The sequence below is a fragment of the Electrophorus electricus genome, chromosome 13 (genome assembly GCF_013358815.1).
Source record: "Electrophorus electricus isolate fEleEle1 chromosome 13, fEleEle1.pri, whole genome shotgun sequence".
In the NCBI taxonomy this organism is placed as follows: Eukaryota; Metazoa; Chordata; class Actinopteri; order Gymnotiformes; family Gymnotidae; genus Electrophorus; species Electrophorus electricus.
The window spans coordinates 11,222,057-11,233,244 of NC_049547.1; the positions used below are offsets into that span (position 1 = coordinate 11,222,057).

The 11,188-nt window shown below is 37.7% G+C and overlaps 2 protein-coding genes across 2 annotated transcripts; both read left to right on the forward strand.

Moving 5' to 3' along the window:
• The first annotated feature begins 544 nt into the window (after positions 1 to 544).
• Positions 545 to 5,488, forward strand: gckr (glucokinase (hexokinase 4) regulator). Its single transcript, XM_027002400.2, is given in 19 exon segments — positions 545 to 589; positions 692 to 844; positions 946 to 1,014; positions 1,166 to 1,234; positions 1,393 to 1,466; positions 1,549 to 1,615; positions 1,801 to 1,854; positions 1,999 to 2,093; positions 2,711 to 2,816; positions 3,119 to 3,237; positions 3,332 to 3,430; positions 3,631 to 3,728; positions 3,889 to 3,965; positions 4,120 to 4,216; positions 4,334 to 4,431; positions 4,574 to 4,654; positions 4,754 to 4,903; positions 5,021 to 5,155; positions 5,369 to 5,488. Coding segments are annotated over 19 exon segments (1,806 nt in total).
• A 397-nt stretch (positions 5,489 to 5,885) lies between these two features.
• Positions 5,886 to 10,137, forward strand: si:ch73-340m8.2 (tyrosine-protein kinase SRK3). The gene is made up of 9 exons (XM_027002463.2): positions 5,886 to 6,175; positions 8,262 to 8,383; positions 8,476 to 8,642; positions 8,751 to 8,910; positions 9,063 to 9,215; positions 9,300 to 9,355; positions 9,495 to 9,648; positions 9,729 to 9,857; positions 9,944 to 10,137. The coding sequence occupies exons 1-9, from the start codon at positions 5,886 to 5,888 to the stop codon at positions 10,135 to 10,137; spliced, it is 1,425 nt and encodes a 474-aa protein (XP_026858264.1).
• The last annotated feature ends 1,051 nt before the right edge of the window (positions 10,138 to 11,188 follow it).

Consider the following 11,188-nt stretch of genomic DNA (forward strand, 5'->3'; position numbering starts at 1 on the left):
TTAAAGACTTCTACTTGCAAGAAAAAATATGTTCTTCAGCAAAAACAGGCATTCCCTGGTTCTTCTTTTGCAATAAAGCTACAATACCAATAAATCAGAGTTGATGGCACATGACCTATAGGAGGTAATGTGCTATTTATGCAACCTACCATAACATCACCCTCTCATTCAGGTTAAACATTTACACAAATACCTTGCATACAGATTCACTCACAAATATTGGAAAGCAGCATGACAGATAGGTTTTAGTAAAGCACCAAATAAATGTTATAGTTCAGTGATGTATTAATTCACAATGTAACATTTTAGGTTTAATAAGTCTGTGTCAGTTATGAACATTATGTGTGTAATTATGAGCCAGGTAACATTAGGTAAAGTTAGTGGCCACCTATTATATCCTGGTTGCAACTGGCTTTTATAGTCTGTATCAAAGTCCATTCAGGTAACACTATTTTGTTCCCAAAAACAGTGAACTAGGCTATAACCAGCTTGACCAGTCTTTGGGTCTGTAGAGCTGCTGCAAGTTTTGAACACAGTCAAGAGGATGCAAATCTTTGACTACAAGGCTGAGGAAATGCAACAGTGGGAGGTAAGAATAGAGCATGCATAAACTGTGGCTTGAGAAACAGAAACTTTCTCACATACTTGCATTTGATATTTGATAATTTTGGTTTGTCTTTCCACTATACAGTCTAGTTACACACCCTCCTTACCAATCACAGAGCAGCCTAATCCAATCACCATAGACATTGACAGAGCAAACCCTAAGGAAATTGTACAAATGCTAAAGAAATGTGATGCAGAGATATTTCATAGAACATTGCATAAGGATTCCATTTATCAGGTTTGTGTTAAAACTGCACAATGCACTCGAATGGCAAATAAATTATCACAAGCATAATTACTTACTGATGTTCCCAAACATTGAGCTGTTAATGTTCACAGAAACTAAACAGCTATTCTATAGTACAGACGATGGTGGATGTTTCCAGGAGGGTGGAAACTATTCTCAAGGTATACGGATATTGTTTTAATCGTATTTTATTTGAGTCGCTGAAATGTATTCCGCTAAACTGACATCTTTTGTATCTGAAGTATGTGGAAATTACAAAGTTTAGAAGAGTAAAGCAATAGAAAAATGGTTCTAATTGATTTATTGCAATAGGATCCAGAAGACAGTATGATCATTCTGAGTGGCTGTGGGACCTCAGGCCGTATTGCATTTCTTTTGGCGGTAAAAACTAATTAACAATGTACTGTTTCCCAAATGATCATTTAAAAGTATAAATATGATATTAAAATGAGAACGTTTAGGCTGACGGACATTTCACTGTCTGTTGTGGTACTAACTTTCTGTACTGGTCCATAAGTGTCTCTCGTGCTGCACTTTAGACATGCTTTAACAGATGGCTTGCTGCTCTTCATCAAAAAGAAATATGTTCTTACATCATTGCTGGGGGTGACAAGTAAGTAAACATGGGGTGTCCATTTGATGAATTGGTTGAGAGTGGAACATGACCAATATTTAAACACTTTGTTTTTTTAAAGAGCGCTGCTGACATCGCAGGAGACTCCAGAGGACAGTCCCTCACTGGGAGCTTTAATGCTGGAGAAGGTGAGAGGTAGAGCAGAGAGAGCAAAAAGCAGTGAATGTATACCACTGCAGTACACCACTCTCACTCTTTATTAAAAAGTATAAAGAAACAGCACTGAAGTATTTAACATTTTCAGTCCGGTAAAAAATGTTTAACCTAATGTTTTTCTGCTATCATTTTCTTTGTTTTCCTGTGGAAAGTGCAGGCTTGTGCAGACAAGAAGCAAGTGCTCTTCATTGGAATATCCTGTGGCTTGTCTGTATGACTGATATTTCAATATCCTTCAACTGTATATTAATTTATGCACAGTAACTTTTGTTTCTAATACCATTCTTTTCTTGTGCTTGATTAATGAAGGTTATGACAAAGTTTATTTATTTATTTTATATCATTATATCATCAGGCTCCTTTTGTCGAAGGCCAGCTTAATCTTTGCCTGAACAAATTGGATATCTTCACTCCAGTACTGATTGGCTTTAACCCCATATCCATGGCAAGGTACCTATGACAAAATTATTTAATTATTTAATTCAAATCTTATCAAAGTAGTTTTTATCCAGTTGTTAGTATTGTTGGTATTGTTATAATACAGACAAATGATTGTAATTGAAATTTCTGTTTTCAAAAAAAAAAGTATTGGGATTTCGAAGGCTAAACATATAGCCACTGGAGAGTGCATTACTCTCCAGTGGCTATATATTTAGCCTTTGAAATCCCAATACTTTTTTGCATTACACTCCAGTGGCTGTATATTTAGCCTTTGAAATCCCAATACTTTTTTTTGAAAACAGAAATTTCAAACAGAAATTTCTAATTACAAATCATATGTCTGTATTATAAGTTTATTCAAAATATGATTCTGATCTGATTCTTTCCTTTAATTTTCTGTCTGAAGAACAGCCCCATCGTACTGTGTTTAAGACAACCGAGGAACCGCAGAGCTGTAAATTTCTCACCGTTGCTATCTGTGCTATGTATAATTGCATATGTTTGAAACAGCAATGGTTATAAGGTGTGGGATGAAAAATAGCAGGACTCGTGTTTGATAAATGAATCTGTTGGAGGGAAAAGAGTTTTTGCTATTACAGCTTACATTGGCTTTGCTCTGCTAATAGGACTGAACGTATGCAAGACTGTCCATGTCACTTCAAGGAGGTTGTGGAGAGAATGAATGAAATGCAGAACCAACAAAAGGCCTATTTGCTCAATCCAGTAGTAGGGGTATGGCCTTTTCAAACTGACAACAATAGGTTCTGTTCTAAACGGAATGTGATTTTTGAACATTTAAATGTGAGCATACACATGATTTACTATAAGATGAAAAACATGGGTTTGCAACACCCCTAGTGGCATCTAAATGTATATTCTACATATAACAAATAATCTCTGTAGACAAGTGTATTGATCAGAAAACTGTTAGCTATCTTAGAATGGCTTTCTGATTTTCAACATTAAGTGACAACTGTATCAGTAATTTTTTGGATCTAATAAAATGTGTTTTCATAATATTTATTTTCTTAAAGCCTGAGGCTCTTAGTGGCTCTTCCAGAATGAAAGGAGGAAGTGCCACAAAAATACTCCTGGAAACAATTTTTTGGGCAGGATGTGAAGCTCTTTACAGCAAGCAACCCATAACACCTGAGTATATATTTTAGTCACATCCTCAATGAAAAATGTTGCAGCACTAGTCTCTTCCTGTTCCCTTCGGCTAATCTATTGCTGTATTTGTTAAACAGTGGTGTTTTGGCTTCAATCAAAATAAATGAGAAAGTTCATGAAATCACATACTCACAGATTGATAAGCTGGCAACCCTGGTTCAGCAAGCTGGAATGAGGTAGGCTTTGGTTTCCAGCTGTCGTTCTGAATAATTTCCCACATAAATATTTTATGTCACTTGTATTCACATACAGGGCATACTTTAACTATACAGGTTGGCACATTTTAGCTGTACATTTTTAGAAATGGGAGAAATTAATAAGAATATTATTCTAAGAGTTGATGGGATGAGGCAGAGCCAGGATTTTGTGTTCCCAGTCTGCAAGAGGAAGGACGTGTATGCTACCTTGGATGGCACAGTCTTGGCATTATAGGAATTATTGATGCTAGTGAATGCAGTCCAACATTTGGAGCAGGTATTTCCACTGATAAATGCTGTATAGTACAACAAAAATAACAAATAGATAAAGCTTCCATTAGAGGTTTAGAAATATATTAAAAAGAATTAACATATTTCATTGTATTGTAATATTCATGATATAATCCTAAACACGGCTACCTTTTTTATATGCCCAGCCTTTGAAGATATCAGAGGCTTTATTAGCAAGGGCTTCAGTGAGATGAAGAACAAAGAAGGAGACCTGTCACCTTTGGTAGGCAGGAGCCTTTGGGCTCAGCTATAATAACAACATAGCAGGATGTTGTGTATGAAATAGACTGCCTATAATGCATTTTTTTTCTCTTATTTTCTCTATCTTTTGCTTTCTCTCTCTCTCATTCCTAATTCACATCCTTTAACATGTCGAGGGACGACATTTCATTATTGGCCACAAGGATTTTGTGAACACAATTCTACCGAGCCTCAGCAATAAAGACATGGTGATCTTTCTCTTTACTGTGAATGGTAGGCAGCAATCAGAGCAGATACTACACTCATGTCTATCACATAATTATCACTCTACAATTATCACTGCAGTGTCAACAGCTACTTTTTATCTATGCACATGATTCTTAAACTTAGATGACATGAATGAGGTTTCAGAGTTGGCCAGGTGTGTGAGGCAAAACACATCAAACCTTCATGCACTTACCCATGATCTTCAGGGACTCTGTGTTCCTGTGAGTAAAATAACTTGGCTGGTGTAATTCTTTGCACTTTCATGAAAAAATATCATATTACATCTGTGTCATTTAAGCTTAGAAAAATATAAAATATAAACAGCATTTTTATAAAATTATTTGCACAATACTACAATTTCAGGGATACATACAGGGCATGTTTACAACCATTCTGACCATTACATGGCCTTCATCTTTACACGAGCAGAGTGCTGTCCGAATGGTAAGCCTAGACAACTACTGAAAACTGACAGAACTAGTGTGTGTATGCATGTCCTGTGATGTGGAATAATAAAGTATGGTCATCCCCTTCATTACATAGAAGCAGCACTGAGAGCTTTCTTCCAAATGGTGCCTAAATGCAATCAGCACGGGTGCTCATATCCTAAAGGGGAAAGTGTACAGGAATTATATGATAGACCTCAGAGTATCTAACAGCAAACTCTACAAAAGAGCCATTCACATGTTGCAGGTATGGTCATTTCCATATCTAACGACTGTTAATCAATCAACTGTTCAGCATTATTACAAAACAAATTCCATGTCAGACTTAAATGGTAAATTCTATATTTAATGTTTTCATCTTCAGAGGTTCACAGGCAGTACCCATACACAATGTAAAATGGCTCTGCTGAGAGCTATCTATGATGTGGAGGTGCTGACTGATGAGATTATCTTAGCAGATGTCACACATCACACACTTGTGGCTATCAAAAAGGACAGGGTAAGAGTTAGCTCATGTATAACATCAAATGAAACCAGGTGTTTACAGAAAGTCACAGACCGTGACAAAGGTTTCATGACATCTCTGAAATTAAGCATCAGCAGCAAGACTCATGCTATTGTCACCAGCTCTGATAACTGTACATAGAATGATACTTATGAGTAGAGGCAATCACTTCCATCACTGTGGGCTGTTCTGGGTTTGTAATTGCAGGTAGTTCCCACTGCTCTGGTGATGCTGCAGTCTGGCTGTACACTTGCTGAGGCTAGATCTCACCTAGGTGCTTTCCCTGTAATTCGAAATGCAGTGGCTGCTTGTCTGGGGTTGCTATAATGCAGAACTAATAATGGTTGGAATATTTTTATAGTGTAATAAAAACAATTCAGTACCTCACAAGGATGATACTGCTCATGTTCTTGGTTCTGGCATACTAGGACATAATTTCTAATTAAAATGAATGTTTGTTTGTTATGGTGTATAAGTGCAGCTATGCTTTAGTAAAAGTTGTAAAAAGCTTGACCTCATTAAAAATGTATTTGATGCTTAATAAAGCACAAATAAACAATAGGCTACCTGAGAGGGAATTCTGCATGCATGGTGATAAAAAACTACTTCCTTTCCAACTGCTGGGAACCTACACAAACCAGTTCTACAACCACCTCCAAGTAGTCATGCCATAACAGCTAACATGGTGAAGTAGTCATGACATAACAGCTAACATCTGGCAAAGATGGGCAACTGCACCTGCTACTGTAAGAGCTGTCCTTTGCTGTGTTCAGAACAAGAAGATGAGGAGACCGCCAAGACAAATAGGGCCTACAAATCACTCTATAATTACCAATGTCATACCCTGATGGATCTGAAGCTCAGCAGAGGGGATATTCTGGAGGTGATTGAGGAGACCCAGCATTGGTTGTATGTAAAGAAACACACAGTGAAAGACAAGAATGGAATTGTTAAGGAGGAGGGCTATGTACCTCGAAACTATGTCAAACCTGTAACTAGTTTGGAGGCAAATCTGTAAGTATTTGGACAGTGGTTAAAAATACAATTGAGTTGGTTATTTTTATCTGATGCCATAATTCAGGGTACAATGTATTCAATTCAGTTGAATACAGTAATTTGCACTGCTATGGGTGCTATCACAATCTGTTTTTTCTAAAAGTTTAAAGTAGAGTTTGTTGTCCATTGAATCACATTTTTCAAACCATTCGACAATATGGCTATGTAACCTATACTTTAGCATAAAGTTTGAGTCGTAAACGTTTGCTCCGAGCAAAATGGAGTAGGAGGAATGTACCTACCTGTCTGGTTTCTCAAGTTAGTTAGGTTTATCTCTTACCGGGAAAACTAATTTTAATTATCATTTCATTAATGATCAATTTAATTCTGTCTTAACTCATAAAAGTCGCAAGTTAGACAGCGTTATTTCTAGTGTACTTGAAATTAGGAATACCACTTTTGAACAAGCGTGCAGCTAAGTGTTTATTAAGTAATCAGATGTCTTCCACAAGTTAGATCAGTGAGCGTATATAGTGTCGTTTCTCTCGCGTTTCTGGTTTGCAATGCTGCGTGGCCGTTGGACAATGAAACGACCCAGCTGTTCTTGATTCCCGAAGATGACTCATTCAAGAAGTTGGCCCCGTTTGTCTTCTTTCCGGAAGATAATATAACGTGAGTCTTGGTGTCGGTCGGTTCTGCAGGCTTTCATTTTTTTTGTTTGTTTTTTCTTGTTTTTAGGCTTTTCTTGTTTTTCGATTGCCGCACGAGAAAACGTTTCAATCACCTCAAACAAAAACGGGATTGCTTGATCCCGAAAAATATTGGTCACAACCTTTTGGTTGTGATGCGCGAATACCGACGAACACGCACTTAAAGATAAGCTACCCAACAAAATGAGACTTGAGTCTGTTTTCAGATGCTTAGCGAGAGGCTTGTGGCCTGGTTTCTCGGGAGAAGAACTAAACTTCTTAGTTTCTTGTCACATAAGCTATATTTGTTCTTCCCATAGACTGTTTATACAGTTATACTCTACAAAACCTTTCCACTGAAAGTTAATCAAAACTCATTTCTAGCAGGTAAGGGACGGGACGCGCCTGTTCAGGGTTCATCCATATTAATATCCTTTTTTTTAACAATAGGGGGAAATTCCTTTATTAAAGCATTCTAACGAGCTTCACCACGAACAAAATAAAATAATCGTACATTTCTTGAACAGTTTCATACCTCATAGTCTTTGAATGAAGGTTACAAACAGTGAAGTATCATAAACACTTAAGTAAATCGATTAAACAGTCACTGTAATTTCTTTCCTACTTTAACTTGAAAGTTAAACTCTTTAACTAATATAGTTTTTCTAGTTGATTCATACAGGATTTCCAGTAAGCACAATTAGGAGAGGTTAACTATTTTGTAAACAATAAGCATGAAGTAAGCAACGTGTAACGAAGATAATTATGGTGAATAATGAAAAATAATAATGAACAAGTAATGAAGAGAATAAGAAAAGAAGACAATGGACAAATTACCAATCAAACATAACCAATATATAAAGTGTGTGTGTGTGTGTGTGTGTGTGTGTGATATAATAATGACCATTTGTCCATTGTTTTCTTTTCATATTCACTTCATTACTTGTTCATGTATATTGACATTTCTCCTCACCATGTGGCAATATGGAAAACGAAAAGATTTATTATACATATTGATAGCTCTTGCAAGTAGGTTCGTGTGGAAATGCCTTTTGTCCTTGGGGTGTGCACAGAAAATTTGGTTGTACTGGTAAGTTAAAGTTTAAAGGAATTTAGAGTCATAATTCAAGACATTTAACAAGCTGGTAAAATGTTCCTGCATTTCAATCTGTGGATTTGCTACATTTAGCATGTCCTGACAAACAGGAACAGAAAGTCAGAGGGTCAGGCAGGAGTGATAAGCCCTCAGCTAGTGCCGTTTTATGGTTGTTGTTGCTAGGCGTCTTGGGCCACAGGGGTCCTGGTTCCTGTCCTTGGGCAGGAGGTGAGACGATACTGCCTTACTAAACCACAAGGTATAATCTATCTTTGCTACACTAGTTAATGGGAAATAACAGCAATCATTGTATTTACAGATGGTATTTTGAAAACATCAAAACTCGCATTGAAGCCAAGAGATGTTTGCTGAGACCAGAAAATAGTGAAGGTGCATTTCTTGTGTGGAGAAGTTCAAAGAACCATCATTTCTACCTATCAGGTAAATGCTCCCCAATCCTAGTATCCTAACTTTTTACTGATGGACACCACCTTTAGTATAACTTGACAATCACATCTTTTTCTTTTTTTCAGTAAAGAATGAACCTCATGCAAGGCACTACAGAATTAAGGAGCAGGAAACTGACCAGCGATTTTATCTTGTTATTCAAAAAACATTCAAGACTCTGTCTGAATTAGTGCAATCCTACTCCAAACATCAGGATGGATTGTGTACACGCCTTAGTCATCCATGCGTCATGGTAAGTACTGTAGTGACTTTTGACAAAGTGCCATTTGTCACATTTAACAGAGCTAAAGACCACTGTTCTGTGCATACTGCATGAGTCTTAACTGTGATTGGTCTCCAGCTGGACGTACCAACCCTCCCCAGTCTGTCAGTCGATGCACAGTGGGAGGTGGACAGAAGCCTGCTGACCAAAGTGAAGAAACTTGGCAGTGGGGAATTTGCTGAGGTGTGGCAAGGGGTGTGGGACAAGAAGATAGATGTAGCCATTAAAGAGTTGCGAGGTAACAAAAAAATCACCTATGTGTTGTTAATTTCAGTTCAAAAATGAGAAGGGTAGGCTTTCATGTGCATATGATCATATACCTTTAAAATGTGAAGCACTTTATTCTCATAATATCCCTGACTTATCATTCACTTTTGACCTTTCCTGCAGCTGTCAGTCCAGAGATACATACAGAAATAAAGATCATGAAGGAACTTCACCATGAGCGTCTGCTGAAGCTGTATGCTGTGTGCACTATTAGTGAGCCCTTCTGCATTATCACCGAGCTCATGAAAAATGGCAGTTTGAAGAAGTACCTCATCAGTAAGTGCAGTGATCCTATCTCTAAAAGTAAGATAAAAGATATGTACATAAATAATCAGCATTGTCCTTGTCAATTTATTTCAGATCACAAAGAGAAGAAAGATATTGAGTATTCACTCATGATTGACTTTGCAGTGCAGGTATCAGGATTTAGTTGTATATATATTGATATATTGATTGATACTTCCAGTACAATATGTATAATTGACTCCATCAAACATTTTGAAAGTCGTGTGTTTTACTAGTCTGCCTTGTTTCTGTACTTCTTTACATTGACAGATTGCAGAAGGCATGGCATACTTGGAGAGCAAGAATATAGTTCACAGAGACCTGAGAGCAGATAACATCTTGCTCACTGACATGCAGTCCTGCAAGATAGCAGATTTTGGACTAGCTCAATTTACTTTTCAAATGGATCAGAATATTTCTTCTGGTAAGAACCATAGCTATTACTACATAAATCATTGTAACATCATAGATATAATGAAATAGTAATATTTCCTTGAACATCAGTCAAAGTTCCAGTAAAATGGATGGCACCAGAAATCTTTGATGGAAGGGAATACACAACTAAGTGCGATGTCTGGTCTTTTGGAGTACTCCTGACTGAAATCATCACATATGGAAATAATCCATATCCAGGTAAAGTCATACAGAACAGAGTGAACTACAATGGAAGATTTCACAGCATTGAATTTGTAATCCCTGCGCACTTTTTATGCATTCAGATCAAGACAAAACAGCCTGCATCCAGGCTATTCAGAGAGGAGAGAGGATGAAGCGACCACTAGACTGCCCTTTAGCACTCTATGACATCATGTTGCTGTGCTGGATTTTCAACCCTCAGGAGAGACCTTGCTTCACAGAGCTTCAGGACAGGTTAATGGCTCTGGTTCCTGAGCCTGTCTTAGAGCTTGAGTAGGGCTCAATGAAGAGATAAACAGAGATTCCAAATTTTCTGTCAGAAGCCAACTTCAATCAATTGACTGCATTTCTTTCATGATCAAAATCATTAACATAATAAATATATACTCAGACACAGTGTAGTAAACAATGTAGGAAAATTTGCAATGAAGTACACAATATATAACTACCTATATAACTATATATATTCATATCTGTTGACTCTCCAAAAACCAGAGCTAAAATAAGCCATTTCTATCAGATTTTAAGTACATTCTATCACATTCTAAGCATTCTGGCTGCAAAGCCACACTGACATAAGGGCTAGTATGGATGGAATCACGACTGGGTCCTATGTAACCTAGCTGCAGTCCTGGAGGCACACAGGTTGGAAGTCCAGCCCAGTGGAGGTCCTCACCAGAGAGGCTGAACCCACTTTGTTAAGCAAGGGGTGAGGCACATAATAGCAGTAAGAGTGAGTGTTCCCTCTTGTCATCTGGAAGCAAGTGGAACCTAAGAGACAACCTTGACCACCAGTTCCTGTGGAGATCACCACCACCTTTCTATGGCTGGATATCATCCTCTGGTCTATCCCTACCAAGATGGTATTGTGGCTAAGATGACAGTTCCATGGGAAGAAGGGATAGAGGCTGACTTTGAAAGGAAGAAGGGAAAATACACAGAATTGGCAGGTGAGTGCTCACACGCAGGGTGCAGGGCAGTCACTTTTTCAGTAGAGGCAGTGAGCAAGCCAACGGTAACAGTGGCAAGGGAAAACTCCCTAGAGCATGAGGAAGAAACCTTGAGAGGAACGGTCACCACAATAATAATTTTCCATTAGTGTTATTTTGCCACTGTGTTGTAAACCACTGTATGAATAAAAATATGTATAATGATATACTTTTTAAAATCATTATTATTAGTAGTAGTAGTTGTCACGATCAGTCCCTCCCATCTTCTGTTTTCCGTCTTTTTTTTTTTAGTTCCGTTCCATGGTTTCGTTTTCTCCTCCCCTTGTTTGATTTTCAACACCTGTCCCTCGTTTAGTTCCTGCATTTACACCCTGTCTT

Bases quoted from the DNA above. Each gene is read 5' to 3' on its own strand.
- si:ch73-340m8.2 (XM_027002463.2), top strand. From the start codon at position 5,886: ATGGGCAACTGCACCTGCTACTGTAAGAGCTGTCCTTTGCTGTGTTCA. The intron at 9,216-9,299 runs GTAAGTGCAGTG...AATTTATTTCAG, and splicing joins TTTGAAGAAGTACCTCATCA to ATCACAAAGAGAAGAAAGAT. The intron at 9,649-9,728 runs GTAAGAACCATA...CTTGAACATCAG, and splicing joins GGATCAGAATATTTCTTCTG to TCAAAGTTCCAGTAAAATGG.